Here is a 21,540-nt window from a genome sequence, read left to right on the forward strand (position 1 = left end):
CAATTGTTCATTCTATATTCCACGATTTCTTAATTAGATATTTAGAGGGGGGGGGGGGGGGGTTGGCTTACCCTTTTTTCGACAGCTTTTTTTTGTCGGTTATATATATAGTTATGTAATTGATTTGAACAGTTAATAAGTTATTTGAACTTAACAAAAAGTCAAAAATAGACATGTTGAATAATGCAAATAAAATTCATAAAAAGTCTAATTTTTAATAAAAATAAATTATAAATTAATATCCAACTGATAAAATTTTATCATGAAATGTTGAAAAATTATGCACATTTATTAAAAAATATATTAAAACAATATATATGTTACATGTATATACATATATATATATATACACACACATAAAGAAGCAGTTGATGGAGGACGGTGGAGTAAGAAGCGATGGATGACGGTGACGGTCGAAACTGGAAAGAGGCGACATTGATAAGAAAGAGGTGAAGGGAAACGGCAACTGCAAAGGCAATAAGATAAAGGAGATGGGAATGGGTCTAGAAGCGACGATGGTGGAGCTGGAGGCCGCCATCGATGTTGATAGATGAGCTAGAGGTCACGGCCGACGGCAACATAAGAGTTAGAGGCGACGATCGAAGTTGGAAGAGGCACCGACAACAAAGAGGACACGGAGAGAGGAGGCAACGGCAAAGGTAGTAAGATAAAGCATATGGATAGATTGGAAATCAAGAAGTTGTGGGTGAAGGCAAATCTATCTTTTGCTTGGTCAACATAATAAGCTGCTATGAGCTTATTTGAAAATGTTAGGAGAGAGTACCTTTTGGAAAATGCTACTGAATTAGCTTAAAAGTTGAATAGTGTTTAAGTTCTTAAATGTTGTAAAATGCTTAAAAAAATAAGTTACGTAATTTATAAGCAGCCAAACCAATAAGCCAAACACCCTCTTATAGTTACAAAGATATTAACCATATATTAAATATTCACATATTATAATTTATAAAACACTAACGCACGTACCCGAACATACTTCGTACTTAATTATTTCAATAAACCTCTTATTCTTAGACCAACACACTTCGTACTTAATTATTTCAATACACCTCTTATTCTTAGACAACTCTTCCTTTCTTCATGCACACATTTTCTCATCCCAATATCAGATTTAAGTTTATATTTCCAAATAGAGTGAATAGCCTTCTGACTCATCTATGTTTGTAATTCCACCAGTTCAGGAAGCCAACTGACAGAAAATGCTAATGGACTTAGAGATTGTATATGGAGGTTGGAATGGCAATCTGTACCCTAATTGGCCATTTTGGGCAGTCTGCCTTCACTCTGTTGGAAGACTATACTATGATAAGAGGTGGAAATTAACAAATGGATGGCAACACTGGTGCAACCTGCATTCTTCCCAATCCCCATTCCCCTCCTCTTTTTCTTACCAACCAAACACCAAACATAAAACAATGGCCTCAACCATGAACCTAATTCACCCTTACTCCTTGGATCCATTTTTGCCCTTCTCGGCGTATTCCTGGCAACTTTAATTTTGAAGATTCTAAAAACTGAGTCTTTTAGAGTTGCTTTGCAGCTAATAATATAATAATCCCTCAATGCAACTTCTGCCATTTTTTTTTGGACCGGGGGGGGGGGGGGGGGGGGGGGTGTTGGCAGTAGACAGCGAAAGGGGCTGAATAAAGGGATGTGTGAGTTTGAAATAGGCAAGGCTTCCTATGTTATGACTTTGTTTTGGACTACTCGCTCTTGCTAGGTTTACTAGGTTTCTCTTGTTAAAAGATGTTGACCTATAAAAAAAATCAATAGGATCCTATAGTCGTGTTCATGTCTATCATTTTATAATATCAAAACCAGATCAATGCCATTTTTTTTTTTTAACACCATTAATGGAAGTCCTACCCTTTAGGTATGCACTTGATAAACTAACCGGACATGTTGATCAAAAACATTTTGTTTGGGATATATTGATCTTTATAAATGCTTTGGATATATATATATATATATATTAATCTTGTGACTAAATTAATGAAAACTAGGGTATTATGGCAGAACATCCCTTGCAATTGTATGCCTATCAAAATCCTTTGAAATTGAACTGTCCCAACCTTTTTTCTTAAAGAAAAAGAAAAATCAGGATGCCCAAAGTTAACTGTATCATCAAAATTTCCTCTCAAATATGTGTGTGTGTGTGTGTGTATGCATAAGACTCATTCTTCTATTAAATTTATTTTTTATTACACAAATACTCAAATAAAAATTGTGAAAACACCTCAATTAAAAAAAAAAAAAAAACCAAATCTAGATCTTTATTATTTGATCACCCTAGAAAACTTCCTAGGGCATGCCTCCTTGTCCACGGACTGAAGAAGAAGGACCCAGATAGCTTGATGAACCAGCTCAAGGATAGCCCAATGAAGACCCAACACCACCACCACTACCATGGCTTGATGAAGGACCATATTCACCCAGATAATAGCTTGATGATGAAGCGCCTGTACCCAAAAAATATGATATCAATTCACCAAGATTTGAAAAATCTTTAAGACCCCCATAGCCTGAAAAAGCACCAGTGCCGGGATCACCCGTGCCGCCAACTGTAGTTGGAAAATTCTCAACATGGGGAGCATTGGCGACTAACTTCTCACGGTGCTTGCGGATCTTCTCCTTCAAATCTAGAAGCCAGACTTTCAGCTTCTGAGCATCTTCGGGTCTCAGTTCGTCAATGTTTGTGTTAGTCAGAAGCTTTGTTTGACGCTTTGCAGCTAGTTCTGCTAAATACTTTGCCCTTTCCTCCTCGATCTCTTTCTGAACCCTAAGCTGCATCAATTGCTGGTTAAGTGTCTCGATTCTCGCCTTAAGACGAGCATCTTCGATAGGATCTCCAGTTCCACCAATGGGTCGTTGGATGTCGGGGTTACGCAATCGATCAACGACTGCCTGAAAGTTAGGGTGTGCGAAAGCGAAAGGCTTGCCAGCCGACGAGAAGATGACGAGGCCAAGCTCCACGCCGCAAAGGGTGCATAGCTCACTGGCCTTCTTGTAGAGGCCAGCTCGACGTTTCGAGAAGGTGACGAGAAGTTTTTCCTTTGTGTCGCGCCTTCTGGAAGTGTCGATTCTTCGTCGGCCTCTAGGTTGGTTGTTCTCCATGATCCTATGGTTTGTGAGAAATTGAAGGGAATATATAAGGAGTAAATGCTTAAAGGAGAAGTAATGCAACACAGAAAGCCGGACTACTGGGATGGCTTTGAATTGTATTGGTGGTCTCTATTTATAGAGGGAGATGAGTCTTGCATTACATGTGATTCTTATTATATTACCATATATATATGGAATTATCTATTTAGTAAATATTTTAGAGAATGGGTGGTGGTTATTACCATTACATTAAATATTTAAGGGAAAGATGCATTATTTCTAGAGTGTTCCACTATTAATAATTGTTTTGAATTTTGGTTTCAGCTCACAACATTAGATATTTGGTGCCTAGGTTGCTGTTTTCCCCTTCATGGTTTGGGGTATGGCTTGGCCTTCATTTATAGTCGCTTCCCCGTTGGCTTTTGTTTTATAAATTTTTACTTGTAGAAAAAAAAAATGTTCTCCTCCATGACTGTCGTGATTTGCTTATTTGTGTGTATATATAATATATGTAATATATTATATGATAATAACATTTATAATAAGAGAAAAAAACAAGCAGCCCAATCGACAACACACACGCATCCCGTTCCTCATCTTCGTCCTTTTTAAGTAGCCATTGTTTAGGCAATTGCAACGGCGACTGAGAAAGGGAACTTCAAGAGCACCGAAGCAGCAACGATAACCGGAAGCAACAATGAGGGAGCATCGGAGCATGTTCAAGAAAGGGAACTTTGGGATTTGGGACTTTGCATGGTCGCCGGAAACATTATCTATAATTTGCGAAATAACCCCGAAAGTTTTTGCAAATTACAAAAATAGCCCAAAAAGTGTTTCGAGCCATCTTTGCCATTTTTAAAATTGGAAACGATTTGGAAACGTGGAAATAGCACCTTCGAACCATTTTTGTGCTTTAGAGTTTGGTGCAATCCTTTTTATGGTGAGAAATATTCTATGATTCTTACATACTAACCATTTCAAGTTATATTTTCAGTATATATATATATATATATATATGTGTGTGTGTATTTAGGAATATTGATATAATTAACCAACAAAAAGGAATTCTTGCTATACTACTAAAATAAAGAGTAATTAATAGCATAAATTACCAACAAAGAAAATTAACTTTGGCGTTAGTTTCAATTTTAAAATGAACTTTTATAATTTTATCAATTGTGTGGTATCCCATTTTTTATTTAGTTTCAAATCAAGAAGTATTACCACTAATTGTCACTATTGTAGCATTTTTAATTATAATTTCATCTAAAAGCTTAAGGTACATAATTAATAGAGAATTAATGTTATCTTTTATATTAGCAATTTTACTCTCAATAATTAAATTTTATCTTTATTTATTGATGTAACAAGTTAATTATATTAGAAGGATTAATCCATAGAAGACTTTGCAAGAACTAGTCACAAAAGTAGGCAATGGGGGTGGCAAAACTCAACATGATTATTGTTTATGAGTAAAGTTATCCACCATTTGTGAAGGTTCTCTTCCCTTGCCCCTCATTGACCAATTGTTCTCAAATTAGTTATATATATATAATTAATTTTTCCAGAGTTAATTAGTTTTATTTTCTTTTAAATTTTAAATTGAGAATATGATTGGGACTTCTACAACATAAACTACACACATGAATAAAGTAATATTCTATGCAACTCTTTCCCGATTATATCATATTCTTTTTATTGTCTATTATTATCATTTTTCCAATCATGTTACCATATATAACAATATGTATCAAAAAGTTGCAAATTTTATTAACAGTAAAGGAAAACGCCACCCAAGCAAATTAAAAGATCTGCCCAACACAACCCAAAGACCAAAACCACTGCCAAAGATTAGACAAGAGACAAAAACCCAAAGAAAAAAAAAAAGAAACTATAATGCTTGGAAATGTAACCCAAAACAAACCCACAAAAACAAAAAAGAAAAAAAAAATTCTTTAGGGGAAGCTAATCACTACAATAAGACAACATTCCTCTAGATGCATATTAAAACAAAAGTACAAGCTTAGAACGATTGCTTTGCCAGTCTTACTAGTTAGGCTCATCTAGCGTAAGACGATTGCTTTATATTTAGAGTCTAGCTTTTGTTATTGTCTATTGCAGCTAAACTTGTTCTTGTTTGTAGGCTTCAGCTATAATATATCAATCTAGCAACAAAAAAAAAAAAATCTATGGCACATTTGATATAATGGTTAAGCATCATAATATTGAAAGATTAAGCATCACAATATTGCACTAGACTTTAGAAACCATCTTTAAAATGTTATTTAGTGAAAACATGTTTTTCTAATTTGAGCCCCACTTTGACTCCTGTCAATAACATTTTTTTCTCTTTTTACTTCTATTTTTTTCTAGTGTTTTATTCGTACCCACTCACCACACCTTCCAATCTTTTTCCTTGCCGCCTTTTGCCACTTCGACAATAAGCACAATTAGCCTTTTCTCTTACCATCTTCGTCCTTGCCACTTGCAACAAGAAGCATCACTAGCACTCTATGGCGTCTCGTTTCCACTTACGGGTGCCACTCATGAACAATTACCCGAATTGCCCACATTTGCCCTGCCTTTGGTGAATGACAGACTATATTTCAACACGAAACGTCTTAGGTGGGACTAAGCTCGTCCTTCCCTTCCCTCAACCCCAGGATTCACTAGTAGAATTTGGGTTTAACCACATCACGCTTGGCTAAAAAGAAATATAATTAAGATGTCCAATTGCCATTTTCTTATTTATATTTAATTATTCTTCTATTCAAGAATTTTATCGGGCTCTATAAAATTCACAAGTTCAATCAATACATTGATTTTACCGATTTTTGGAGGAAAAACTCATAATTTTCAATTTCTCAAAAATTCGTCATTATACTCTAAAATGCCCGAAAAATCCCTTTATTTTAAAAACTCATTCGGCCCCAAAATCAATTTAGAAATGCCCCCAAAATTCCAAAAATTCCAAATTTTAAAAAAAATTGGCCAACAGGGCCCACCGACACGCCCGGTCCCACGCGGGGCCCCGCTATGCGCTGGCCGTGCGCGTCTACCGCGCACAGCCGCACCTGCGCGCCCGCACACCTACTGTCGTCTACTGCCCATTGTGGCCCCCTGCGGGCCACGTGTGGGCCCCAGCACTGCTGTTGTTGCCTCCACTTTTTTTCTTATTTACTTCTTTTTTTTCTTGTTCCTTTTAAACCCATATTTTCCAGAAACTTATTTTAAATAAAATATCTCACTAATTTCACATTACCAACCAAACACATCATATGATTCAACTTCTTTGGTGCTTCCCCACAACACACACCAAAAATGAGACTTTCACCGAAACCTAGGTTTCAACATGCCATAAGCTAATATCCCATTTCAAAATAAAATCAAACACTCCAAAAATAAAATACACCCATGGTCTTAGGTTTTAACAAGCCATTACCAACCAAATAAATTTACATCACATGAATCAAATGCAACAAGGTAGGCTTCCCTAAGTCATACAATACACTTGAATCTTCATTTCCATGCTTCCACAAGCCATTCCACTTTATCTTGATTTTTCCCATGCTTTCACAATCTATATGTGAGGGTAAAAACCTCATGAGCTATTAAGCTCAATAAGGGTGCAATACAAAATAAATATGAATATAACAAGATTAAATGATGTCAAATGCATGTAAGTGTGGGTATGTCTCTTTGTCCTCACAACCCACCAAGATTAGAGGCATCAACCCACCATTTCAACCATGTTCCCAAACCACCCTATAGCCATAGGTCTCATAAACACAAAAGAACGTGCCGAATGCAATATATATATTTACGAACCATACTTACTACACATTGTAAGGCCACCATCTCATGGGGTCATTTCTTACCTCATTCTTTTCTTTGAAGTTTTAAATCCTCATCTCAAGAGAGCTCCCACCATCATCTTCTCTCATCTAAGATGGCATTTCAATAAGAAATTTACTTTGCATACAAAGCATACCAAATGAAGTAAAGAAAAAATGGGACTTACCTTGATCCCTTACTTCTTCTTCTTTTCTTCTTCATTCTTCCTTTTCTTCTTCATTTCTTTCATCTTCTCTCTTTCTTTCTTTCTTCAAATGGCCAAAGGGAAAACAAGTCTTCCTTACTTGCCCTTATATACTACCCCTTTCCATTTTCAAGAATGGATCTCTACCATTCATTAAAAGCACAATCCATGTGCTTAAGGAGAATTAAATCTCCACATTCCATTTCAAATAAACAAATCTCCTCTCTTGGAGAAAGCACAATCCATGTGCTCTTTATCTTCTAATCCCAACCCTTGGACATTCAAGACAATTCCTCCACCCTTGATCACTACAAAAAAATAGGCATTTAGCGGCGGTTTTTTTTGCATTTAGCGACGGTTTTTAACCGTCGCTAAGTGATTTAGCGGCCACTAAATCAGCCGTCGCAGAGCATTTAGCGGCGATTTTGACCAACCGCTGGAATAATCGTCGCTGGAGCATTTAGCGGCGGTTTTGACCAACCGCTGGAATAATCGCCGCTAATCACATTTTTTGCGGCGGTTTTAAAATCCCCGCAAAATTAGTGATTTAGCGACGATTTATAAAATATATAGTGATGGTTTTCCAACCACCGCAAAAATAAAAAAAATTAAAAATTTTAATTTCTTCCACCCGCCCGCCTGTGCTGCCCAGCCACGTGGCCGCATGTCCGCGCGCCACGTGGCGAGGCTAGAAATTCCCTTCCCCAGAGTTTTGATCCCGCAACCTCCACTGTGCACGTGTGTGCGCACGACCGTCTGATCTGTCAAAACAACCACTACTTTCCATAATTATATTTTATATTTTTTAATATAAATTAAAAAACATTAATTAATTTATTATTTTTTAAAAGAGTAAAGGAATAAATTAGAAATAAATTAATTGAATTAAATTAACTAAATTAATTGATTAAAAATAAAAAAAATTATATATTTTTAAAATTATTAAAATTTTATTAAATTTATTTTTATTTTAATTTTTTAAATTAAATTTTTAATTAACTAGTGGTGAACCCATGTGATATATGGGAGAGTTTAATTTAAAAATAAAAAAATAAATTTATTATTTTAAATAATTTTAACAGAGAATTGATAATTATAATTTTTTTTAATCTTTAATCATGTTGAAAAAATTTAAGTTTACTTAATTATTCACTATTCAATACACTAATGAAAAAAACACTTTTAATTTAATATACTGTCATTCAATTAATGTATTAAAGAATAATTACCATATTAAATAAGTCACTTTAGAAAATACTTATAAATTTTTTTATTATATTATATTTATTTATAAATAAATATTTTCACTTAAAAACGTTTGTTATTTTCTATTTATTATATGATAATTATAAATATAAATTAAAACTTTTAAATATGAGTAAGAATAAGTTTTTTCAATAATAACAAAATTTTTAAAAAATTAATTTTAATTTCTTCCATAGTCTTAAAAATGTGATACTTTAAATATTAATTAGCATTGAAAAACCGTATCATTTGACAACCTTAAATAATTTTTTATGAATTTGTTAAGACATCACATTTTGAAAACTATAATATAATTATTAAAGTAATTAATAATTAATTAATCACTACCTTTGATTTAATGCAAGTTTTTGAGGGAAAAAATTCATCATTGATTGACACTTGGCAAAATACTTTATTTGACTATCATATTTTAATATTATATAAATATACATAGAATAAAGATATAAAAATAATATTTTAAATAAATGAATAATTTTCTATGACTTAATTAATAGTTTAAGTTGTCTATTAATATTTTTCATAAAACTCATGCAAATTTAATACAAAACAATTAGCATTGAAAAACTCGTATATTTAAAATTTATTATTAATTTTACAATAATTAGTACATATTAATGTAAATTATTAATGTAATAAGTATTAAATGCAAATCATTAATGCAAGTTTTGGAGGAAAATTTTATTACTACTTATTATTTCAAAGCAATTGAAAATTTTAAATTATTAATGCAAATTAAAAAATATAAATTATTAATACAATAAGTATTAATTGCAAATCATTGATTAATGCAAGTTTTGGGAGAAAATTTCTTTTTTCAAAACTATCATACTTTTATATATATAAAGATGCAAATTACAAAATGTAAATTATTAATGTAACAAGTACTAAATGTAAATCATTAATACAAGTTTTGGGGGAAAATTTTATTACTACTTATTATTTGAAAGCAATTGAAAATTTTAAATTATTAATGCAAATTATAAAATATAAATTGTTAATACAATCAGTATTAATTGTAAATCATTAATTAATGCAAGTTTTAGGAGGAAATTTCTTTTTTCAAGACTATCCTATTTTTATATATATAAAGATGCAAATTACAAAATATAAATTATTAATGCAATAAGTACTAAATGCAAATCATTTATGCAAGTTTTGGGTGAAAATTTTATTACTACTTATTACTTCAAAGCAATTGAAAATTTTAAATTATTAATACAAATTACAAAATGTAAATTATTAACACAATCAGTATTAATTGCAAATCATTAATTAATGCAAGTTTTAGGAGGAAATTTCTTTTTTCAAGACTATCATACTTTTATATATATAAAGATACAAATTACAAAATATAAATTATTAATGCAATAAGTACTAAATGCAAATCATTAATGTAAGTTTTGGGTGAAAATTTTATTACTACTTATTATTTCAAAGCAATTGAAAATTTTAAATTATTAATGTAAATTACAAAATATAAATTATTAATACAATCAGTATTAATTGCAAATCATTAATTAATGCAAGTTTTAGGAGGAAATTTCTTTTTTCAAGACTATCCTACTTTTTTATATATATAAAGATTTTGTAATTAATTTAAATTAAATTTTTAATTTCTTTTTAAGATTTTATATTTCTTTTTATTAATTTAATTCAATTTAATTTTAATTTTGAATTATTTTTAAATTTAGCGGCGGTTAAAAATCGCCGCTAAATTAAAATTTTTAATGAATTTTGAGACGATTTTTAAAAACTGCTGTTAAATTAAATTATTTAATGAATTTATAATTTAATTTTAATTTTAAAATATTTAATTATTTTTGAATTTAGCTGCGGTTTTTCAAAACCGCCGTTAAATTAAATTTTTTAATGAATTTTGTGGCGGTTTTGAAAACTGCCTCAAATATTAATTTAATTTTAATTATAAATTATTTAATTATTTTTGAATTTAGCGGCAATTTTTCAAAAACCAAACCACCGCTAAATTAAATTTTTTAATGAATTTTGTGGGGGTTTCGAAAATCGTCGCAAATATTAATTTAATTTTAAATTTTAAAGTATGTAATTATTTTTAATTTAGCAGCGGTTTCTCAAAAACCGCTGTTAAATTTAATTTTATTTTTTAATTATTTAATTATTTTCTAAATTTAGCGACAGTTTTTTAAAAACTGCCGTAAAATTAAATGTTTTAATGAATTTTGCGACGGTTTTTCAAAATCGCCGCAAAATGTTAAAAAAACCGCCACTAAAATAGTATTTTGCGGCGGTTTACAAACCGCCGCAAAATTTCATTTTTTGCGGCTGTTTTAAAAATCGCCGCAAAAAAATCGCTGCTAAAAATCAATTTTTTGTAGTGGATCTTGTCTTCAAATCCCAAAAATAGAATTTCTTTTCTATTTATTTAATTTAGTCATTTTTCAACCATCACATGAGAGACCACTTTGAAAGACATAAATACTTTATTTCCTATTTAAATAAATCCCAAAATTTTCAATCATTTATGGGTGACTAATATCATTTCCTTTTGCATTTAATTAATTCCCTCTTTTAAGTTGAATCACAACATGCCATGTGTCACTCCAAGACATTACCACATTTATTCACCAATATAGGGAAAATTAATTACTTTATCACATAATTGAATATCCACCATTTCTCCCATTCTCTCAATTTAATTCTTTTATGGAATTTATTTTAAAATTACCAAAATACCATTTGTGAATTATAAATCCCACTTATCTCTACATAAATACAAAAATGAAAATTTAATTCACTTACATACTTAATTCCACCTAGGAATTATTTCTAATTTACCAAAATACCATTTATTGGATTTCACTATCCAAATTACCAAAATACCCCTCTCATAGGACACCCTCATTCTCAAGGATTCATCACATTCTCAATGGTATTTTTGGAAGTTTCACACTTCCTTTCTTATTCACTTAACACCGGTAACATCGGGTGTTACACATTCTCTTCATGTCTTCTTGCCATCCTTATCCCTCCATTATCACCACTACATCTCCCCTTCTGCCAGTATAACAAAAACAACTCATTTCTTCATCAGGTTACCCTAATTAACCATTCACCTCTCATTTTGCTATCAATCTCTACATCTCTTATTTTAAGTAATTTTGAATGCATTCTCTTATTTTTTGAAGTCTAAAACTGGTTTCATATTTAATAAAAATGAACATGTTTTTTTTTCGTAAAAATAAAAATATGAAAACAAAGATGAAAACTGAAGATGAGAAACAAAAAACATTCTCTATAAGTAAATATATTGTGAACTTTCTACAATTGTTCAAGCCACTCCATACTCCATAACTTCTTAGCTATAACTTCTTAGCTAGATATTTACATATGACAAGACATTAACCATATATTAAATATTTAAATGTTTCAAAATACAAACAAACATATTTAAACGTACCTCGCCACTCTTTATTATGAGACTAATTCCACTACAAGAAAACAACAAATTTGAGATGAATTTTGAGACAAAATTATCTATATAAAATTTGAGATAAATTTTAAGACATATTTGAACTTATGTATTTTAGGAAAACTTCTTAATTTCTAAATATCTTTTCGAGTTCTGGTGAATGCATTACTTCTCTAGTTAATGCATGCGTTGATTTATGTCTTTCAGATTGATGGCTAAGACTATTGGGTTTCCAACTCATTAATTTAACTCATTTTCCAACACTCCATCTGTAACGCCCCACTTTTCCAGGTGCGTTATAACTTGGGACAATTCCAGGACAATAAATTTTTTTCTTTCAAACTAATGCTACACCACATCATTCCTCGAATCCGTCCCAGAATTTTAATACATTAATCTCGATAGAGAATTACTATACACAACAAATGCGGAAGCAAAGATCGAAACCTGATATCTTAACATTAATCATAAATAAATTCTTATATCTTCAACATTCCTCAAAACGTTCAGAATCTAAAGTAGCAGAACTTAAATACAGGGCTACGTAACATACATTTCATTCTCTGATAAGTGCCACTTCATGCATCATTTATCCTCGAATTTGCTACAATCTCCATCTGGAACGTTTGAATATTCCAGAGGCAAAACCCAAGTTAGATGATGAATCATCTAAGTAAGGGTACATAAAACATATTTCGTGCATGAATGCAATGTCTTTCCTCGTAGGTGTCAACTGCACCCCTCACGCTACTTACCATTTTTTCGGCCCCCTCTTTCGAAGCCGAGGTGTATGGATGCAACCTTGGTAAAGCAGCGATGCCAGTTCGTACTCCCTATGGCCTCAAATGCGAGTGATCAATGATATCGACGTGTATTCATGCATTTCATAGTCATGTCATGTATGCAGTCTATGTGATGGATACATATCAGGGCATGTCAATATGATGAAAACATTTTCGAGAAACATAAACCACTTACAAACCAAGCATTTTTCATAAACTAACTTTAATTGGGGAGTACCACTTACCTTCTCAAGCTTATTGGGCTACCTCGATATCTGTGCCTTATCTCGTGCATTGCCTCGATTTGCGTGCCAATCTCAAAATTTGACAAGTCACTTCAGCTTATTCCTCAAAGCATCCTAATCACCATATTTATTTAAATAAACATTAAAACCTATTTTTCCATAATTTGTGGCATTTTCTATCATTTTTTCTCTATTTCTTCCTATTTTTCCTCAATAAATCCAGATTAAATATTTTTAAAATATTTTCTCAAATATTTCACTACGACAATTCATAAAATAATATTCTTAAATTTTTGAAATTTTCTGAGAAATTTTACTCACCTTAACTTAGCTTCTTCGACTTCCTCGGTATGCGTGCCAGATCCTCAAAACCCGTGCTCGAGCCAATTTCCTTACTAAAATCTCTGAGATATTACCGAAACATAATTTTCTATTTTTTGAGATTTTTCTAGCATATCCTTTATTTTTCTCCATTTCTTTTCCTATTTTCTTTTCTTTTTTTTTTCTTTTTTTCTTCTCCTTCTTCCTCCTCCTTCTTCTTCCTCCCCTGCTTCTTCAAACTCGAACCAGCATGCCATTCTTCCTTCTTTCCTTCTTTCTTTCTTCCCTCTTTTTTACTTTTATTTTTCTTTCCTTTTCTTCTTCTCTTTTTTTCTTCTTCTTTCTTCTTCTCCGCCTGTCTTCCTCTTCCTCTGTTTCTTTCCAGCGCACGGACCGCCATGGCCACACGCACAGCCCGCCTCCGCCGACCGCTGCCGCTGCTCTCTCCGGCCTCCGTTGGCTACCTCGGCCTCGCCGGACTGCCGCCACCATGCTAGGCCGACTCGCACGCATTCCGGCCGCCCCCTGCCTCGCGCCTCTAGCTTCACAGTGGCTGCCATGGCCGCGCACTGGAGCTCGCGGCCAACCCGGCTGCCTTCGGCCTAGCTAGCAGCCGCACCGGCCTCCATCGCAGCTTCGCCACCAGCCATCCTTGGTCTGCCCAGCTCCCATCGCGGCTAGCCACGGCAGCTGGCTGCTTCCTCTGCTTCTTCCCCATTTGCTTCCATTCATCTCTATTTATAGGCCACTTTCAGGGAGTCCAGCTGCGTTGCCCATCCCTCTTAGCGTATAGCACACTCAAGTTGCAGCCACACGTCACCTATTACGTGCAAATCCATCCAATGTTGCAGGTCATGGGGTTGGAGAAAAATGGGTTTAGATTTGCAGAGGGGTGGGCGGCCATTGCACACACTGCACGCATATATATATATATATTATTTATATATTACATTAATAAATATAAAAAATTACACATTAATCCTCAATTTTACTATAATATCACTTTAGAAATTTCTTTATTGCAACTATACTCCTAAACCTCAATTTAATTTGCATTATAATACCGAAAACGCAAAATTAATAACTTCAAAGTTACTCGATAATGTCGATTTCACCCCAGTGTCCTCAGCGGGCTATTGTTTCATCTCAAAACCACTGAAAGGTTGCTTATTACGCAAAACCGGAGCCCCCCTAAGGTTCCGTTGATTTTTCGAGAGTCTCCTATAACGATTCAGTTTTGCAGCCTAAATAACAGCTGTATTTTAGCTGTACTGAAAATCGTTTTCAATCTGATTTCTTTCGATACCATAAATCTTAACTCGGAACGCTCGTCGAAACCATATAGTTTTCTTTAGACAATTTCTCTCCAAGGCCTTTCCTGCAGTCGATTCGGTACTTATAACTGCTATCAAGCTAATTTTTTGGTATTCTAAACTTATTAAAATTACGTGGCAACTTTATACAAACATGGGGTATTACACCATCACCAATAATTGATATAACTATTTCTGAGTTTGTAAGTGCAAGGAATTATAGTCGTTTCGAACAACAAGGAGTTGTAACAGCATGGTAGGTTCGAGAATAAAAGTGGAAATGGCATGATACCCCTTTATGCCATAGATATGTAAATGTCAGCCTTTATGAATTACATTAGGGTAGTTTTTGAGAATTAAAAAGGGGACAAGGCTTTACATTTTAAACTTTACTAAATGTGATTTGACTTTTTTATATATTTTTGATTGTTACAAATAACAGGAGATAGCAAACACTCACACAAGCCAAAAACACACACTCTTGAATAAAACTCAAATGGCCGAGAGTATAAATATAAACACAGTTGATATCAAAAACTAAAAACATAACAAGAGGCAAGAGATTTATAGTGGTTTACCCCAAATAGGGGCTACGTCCACTTGAGCTTCGGAGAGAAGAGTTTGTTGCACTATATGAATAAATCCGATCACACCCATACAAACAAGATCAACACTAGACAACCCTGATTCTCTAAAAACGCTCAAAACCACTTAATACAGGTTAAGAGCTTACCTTAAACAAACCAGAGAACACAGAAGAATGAAAAACGAGAACGAAGACTGTATAAAGCATTTACAGAGAGAGGAGGAATAAACCCTAAGAAAAATGAACAACTCTCGGCCACCCCTTCTCTTTCTTCGTCTCCCGATCACTTCACTAATCTCAAGGCCGCACGATAAATAAGGCAACTGGACCGCTGCGATGGAAAAGGATAAAGGCAATAGCAACGGCTTGAATGACATCGTGCAACATGATCTACAGCAGGCTAAGAGACAAAATTAAAGGGCTTAGGCTTGGGCCAAAAAGTGGCTGCCAAAGTGGTCATCCAGTGGGCTCCCAAAGGGAAGCCCACGGTTGCCAAGTGACCTCCCATCTTTTTGGCATCATTTGATGCTTCATTAAAACAACGCTAATCAATGAAATAAACAATTTTCTATATCTTTCTCTCAAAATCTTAGGAGTAGAATACTCTCCCTACGAAATCGTCTCCATCCATGAGTTTACAACCCCCATGTTCCCCCTTCAATCTCAATTCTCAAAACATATATACTGTGAAATCCCCTCACTTTCTTGGTGCTAAAACCTATCTCACTATGGTTTCTAACCAACATCACCACCATCCCATCAGCACAGCATAGTTCTATCCCCTCAGCCTCCTTCATAGTTGCAAGTTAGGTTTTATCCTTGTGGTTTGTTGCGATAGCCCACCTTCCACTGCTTTCCCCCAATTAATCTTGACTGCCCCTGTCTTCTTCCCCTGGTTTCACCTAAACCATTCTCTATTTTCCACTGTTTTTAGATTGCGAGGCCTCCCTCTTGTGCATTTTCAACACTCCCATGGATGCCCCCCCTCATCCATTGTTTCCAGATTGCAACGCCCTTGTTTTAGACCCTGGTAATTGGTACTTGAAAGATCCCCCAAGATCTATCATTGACCCTTGTCTTTGATTCTAGAGCGGCTGACCTAAATATATATCTCAAGTAGGTCGTGAACATCCTGGGCATACTTCAGTGCTCCGCCCATGGGATCCTAGGAAACATTTACACAAGTATTGGTGGAGCTCACTATGATACACGTACAGTGCAATATGTCCTTGTAGATCCCTCCTCAAACATCCCTACGGGGAAGTTAAGTTGCAAATCATATCATTTTTGCCCTAAATTATCCTAGTATATCCATCAATGAAGGCTACGTTATTTTATATTGTGGAACATCTCTTCGAACATTATTCTTAGCATCAAGTTCTAGATTGAATTGCCCTAAATTTTTTTAATCAAAGGACATCCAGGTTAATTGTACCAAAATGTCACATGTGTTTTTAATTACAAATGCTAGTGTATAAACTTTTTTTTTTCCTAACAAATAGAAGCAATAAGCACAACATTCATTCTTCCATTACAACAATCAAATCAAATATATATATATATATATAACACCAAGATGACCAAGTTAATTATATCAAAATATCCTCACAACTAACAAATGTTATTGTCACATTATTCTGTATAAATTTTGCATAAACTTAATATTTCTTATTAAAAACAGTAAGATATATATATATATATATGCATAAGATTCATTCTTTTAAATTTATTCTTTATTAGATCAATGGAACTACAGCACCCACACTCAAACTGTAAAACACATTGATCTCTTATTAATGGATCACCCTCAAACATCACTTCCTAGGGCATGCCTTCTAGGCCATGGCCCAAAGAACCAGCTCCAGCATAGCCAGAAGAAGACCCCGAACCAGCATCATCGCCATCCACCGCTACAGTAGGGGGAGCGTTGGCGACCAACTTCGCGCGGTGCTCACGAATCTTCTCCTTCACTTCCAGAAGCCAGGCCTTCAGCTTCTGGATATCTTTGGGGCTAAGTTCGTCAATGTTGGTGTCAGCATCTTCAACAAGATCACCAATCCCGCCAATGAGTTGTCTGGGGTCCAGGTTAAGGAATCGATCAACAACCATCTCAAAGTTGGGGTGACCAAAAGTGTAGAGCTCGCCAGAGGGCAGGGAGATGACGATGGCAACCTCAGCGCCGCAAAGGGTGCAGAGCTCAGTGGCTTCCTTCTAAAGGTCATCTAGATATTTCAAGAATGTAGCGAGACGATCTTCCTCCCTTTCGCGCTTCTTGGAAGTGTCATTTCTTTGTTGGCCTCCAATTTGCTTGTTCTCCATGTATGATTTACGAGAGAGAAGAGAGAACTAAGGAAATATATAGCTAGAGAGAAAAAGCTTCAGGGAAGCAAGCAAATGCCAAGAGTGATGGCTTTGCATTGTAGTGGGGGCTCTATTTATAAAGGAAGTCTAGCTTTACCTTATATATTTCAGTTATCGTAATATTATAAAATATTATTTTATATTTACTTACGATATATGACTTATATTATAATATATGACTATATCTTAACATCGAAAATTTTGAAGAAAAAATATGATATTGTTACTATATATGGCTTTATCTATATATCAAATATTTGAGAGAAAATGCCATTCTTATTATCATATATGGCTTTATATATATATGCTAAATATTTGAAAAACAAGCCCATATTTTTTTAAAATTAGCATTATATAAGAAGAAAGTGATCAATATTATTACTCTATGGTTTTATCCATACGTTAAATGTATGATGAAAGAGATCTTATCTTTATTGTATTCCACTATTAAAATTGTTTTGAATTTAAATTTTAGCTTAGAACCTTAAGGGTTGGTCTTTCTGTGTTTTAGTTTTTAGTTTTGAATTCATTTTTAGTTTTGTGTTTTGAAAGTTTGTTTTAACATTATTGAAAAAGTATTTTTTTTATTTGTAGCGTTTTCCACGTTTTGAAAATTTTGAACATATTTATTCTAATAACAGTCAAAATAATTTTTTATTATTTTGATTTTTCTTTACAAAAAAAATTATTTTTTTCAAAAATGTGTTTTTAAAAATATAAAAATAAACACCTTTTCAATGTTTTAGAAAATTAAAAACTGAAAATGACATAAAAATAGTAAAGAAAACATGGCCTTAAATATTGAGTAATTTGAAAAGACCTCCCCTAAGGTTTTCCTTAATTGCAAAGTCACCCTTAATATTTTGGAAATAGCAGTGAGTACCCATTGTTTAGACAAACATGACAAACGTTATGAGTGAGACAAATGCTAAGAGTGATGGCTTTGCATTGTAGTGTGGGCTCTATTTATAAAGGAAGTCTAGTTTTGCGTTACATATTACAGTTATCATAATATTACGAAATATTACTTTATATTTACTTACGATCGATATATGCCTTATATTACGATATATGACTATATCTTTACATTGAAAACTGAAAACGACATAAAAATAGTAAAGAAAACGTGGCCTTAAATATTGAGTAATTTGAAAAGGCCTCTCCTAAGGTTTTCCTTAATTGCAAAGTCACCCCTAATATTTTTGAAAATAGCAGTGAGTACCCATTGTTTAGACAAACATGACAAATGTTATGAGTGAGGCAAATGCTAAGAGTGATGGCTTAGCATTGTAGTGCGAGCTTTATTTATAAAGGGAGTCTAACTTTGCATTACATATTACAGTTATCGTAATATTACGAAATATTGTTTTATATTTACTTACGATATATGGCTTATATTACGATATATGACTATATCTTTACATCAAATATTTTGAAGAAAAAAGATGAGAGTGTTACCATATATGGCTTTATCTATATATCAAATATTTGAGAGAAAATGTCATTTTTATTATCATATGTGATTTTATGCATACGTTAAATTTAAAAACGAGGCCATATTTATTTAGTATTCACATTATATTTGAAGAAAGTGGTCAATATTATTACTATATATGGTTTTATCTATACGTTAAATGTATGAGGAAAGAGACCTTATCTTTATTGTATTTCACTATTAAAATTGTTTTGAATTTAAGTTTTATCCTAGAACCTTAGGGGTTGTTCTTTTCATGTTTCAGTTTTCAATTTTAAGTTTTAAATTCATTTTTACTTTTATATTTTGAGTATTTATTTTCAGATTGTTAAAAACATGTTCTTTTTATTTGTAGCGTTTTTCACATTTTAAAAATTTTGAATATATTTATGATGAAAACAACCAAAATGACGTTTTCACAAAAAAAAAATATATATTTTCAAAAATATGTTTTTTGAAAGTATAAAAGTAAACACCTTTTTTTTTTAAAGTAAGAATAATATTAAAACAAAATAAAGCCGAAACGACTACAACCAAGACCAAGACATATCCCGGACCATAAAAAAAACCAAGGGAAACATAACACACCAATCACCCTCTGGACCAAACAAAAAGAAATTAAATGAATAAAGAAAATATATACAAAAGACAAAATATAGCTATCGAAAACACCCAAACTGAAAAAAGCAACTACTCTGAGATCATTTTCAAAAACATAATTGAAAATAGACAATCCCATAAAAGTAAGATCACAGGGGAACAAGAGCTCAAAAAACACAAGCACCAAGCATGAAAATACACGATCACAACAAACAACCACTTCTTATGGGAGAATGGGCTAAACTCTTGGAAGCATCCAGATATGACAAAGAGCATGACTCTAAAAAGATAACCTGAAATAAACAATCAACAAACGGTTCCAAACAACACACTGGATCTAATTTGCCAACTGAGAAGCGGATCTCTCTTGATCCCAAAAACATCTACTGTTACGTTCCTTCCAAATATAATACACCAAGGCATGAAACACCAGCCTATTAGCCACCTGCTCAGGGCCTTTTTTGCTCCATCTAGCAGTTGCTCATATATAGCATACCTGTATCCTATCGACGTCATGGCCAACTGAATTTCTTAGCTCTAAGAAAAAAAGCCAGCACCTCTTGAGAAAATGGACACTCAAAAAATAGATAATAATGACTTTCTGCATCAGCCCTACAAAGAAAACATCTATTCGAAAAAGAAAAAAATAGGTTAGTACGATCTAGAATAGATAAACGCTCTCGAATTGCCAACCAGAGAATAAACTTATGGGCTGGGATACCCTCAGAAGACCAAACTAGCCTATACCAAGAAACCCTCGGGCGTTGAACTTGAAGATCCTAGAATGCTGCCCTGACAGAAAACTCCCCATTCGAGGTCGAAAGCCAACATGGCTTGTCTCGACTCTCAAAACGAGGAAGACAAGGAAGATAGCTGTGGATCAGGTCAAAGTCCAGGGAAAATGATGTCTTCGGCTAGATCCAGGAGCCATCTTCAATAAAATCCGCTACCTTAGCTAAACTAGCAATACCTAATTCCAAGGCAATTGTCCAGAGAAACGATCAATGACAACACCTAACGGGTGCCACTAATCATGCCAAAGAAATGTACTATGACTGTCCCTAATCGTCCAACCAAATCGGGATCTCATAATACCCTTAGAGAGAGTAACTTCCTCTAGTACCATGGGCAAGCATAGGGTGTTGTAATGAGCCAGAAATACTCCCCTTTAATCTGATATGAATGAATCCATTTCACTACAAAAAATATGCGTTTAGTGACGAAAAATTCCGTCACTAAACCTTAAAAATCCGTCGCTAAACTTGGCGTCGCTAAAATTTATTTTTTGTGACGGAATTAGCGACAGGGGTCCGTCGTTGCTTCCATCACTGATTAGCGACAAGATTGGTTTCCGTTGCTGAATTAAGCCTTGGCCGCAAAATGGCTAGCTCCCGCACGCGCGCCAACTTTCTCTTCTGCTCGCCACGTGGCCACACTAGTATTATTTCCCAGCAATAATCCTTCAGCTACCTACCCCTTGAATCGATACCCCAACCACTTGGGAGGAAGTCCTGCGCATGAACCAACCCACCTGGAAGACTCATTGATTATTAATTTGCATAAAATATTTTTAGTGTATTTCTTCCAAACTTTTCAATATCACATTTACATTCCAAAATTTTCTAAACTTATTTAATTAATATTAATTTTATTTCATTACTAATTCAAACAGAAATTTATAAATTATTATGTTACCAACGAAAAATTTTGTTCTTATTTTGAAATTAATTGGAATTTTTATAAATTTTACATTTAACTATGAAAACTATGTGGGAAGCTCATAGTTTAAATTTTTTTAAACTAATTAATTGAATTAATTAAAAAATAAATTATTTGAATTCAATTAAATTAGATGAGTTAATTGATAAATTTAAAATAAAAAGAAGAGATGAATTAAAAAGATAGGTATCCACTAAAGGACAACATATTATTCAATTACTTACTTTTATGTTTTTCTTTTGTTAAGTCACTTAAATTTTTTATTA

General features: G+C 33.4%; 1 protein-coding gene across 1 annotated transcript; it reads right to left on the bottom strand.

Annotated features, from left to right (window-relative positions):
- Positions 1 to 2,382: 2,382 nt before the first annotated feature.
- LOC127808632 (agamous-like MADS-box protein AGL29) lies at positions 2,383 to 3,132 on the bottom strand. Its single transcript, XM_052347202.1, has one exon. It carries the CDS (start codon positions 3,130 to 3,132, stop codon positions 2,383 to 2,385), a length of 750 nt encoding a protein of 249 aa, XP_052203162.1.
- Positions 3,133 to 21,540: the final 18,408 nt, after the last annotated feature.

The sequence above is a fragment of the Diospyros lotus genome, chromosome 8, assembly GCF_014633365.1.
Source record: "Diospyros lotus cultivar Yz01 chromosome 8, ASM1463336v1, whole genome shotgun sequence".
In the NCBI taxonomy this organism is placed as follows: Eukaryota; Viridiplantae; Streptophyta; class Magnoliopsida; order Ericales; family Ebenaceae; genus Diospyros; species Diospyros lotus.

Excerpts from the sequence above, each read along its gene's own strand:
- LOC127808632 (XM_052347202.1), bottom strand. The coding sequence starts at position 3,132 with ATGGAGAACAACCAACCTAGAGGCCGACGAAGAATCGACACTTCCAGA.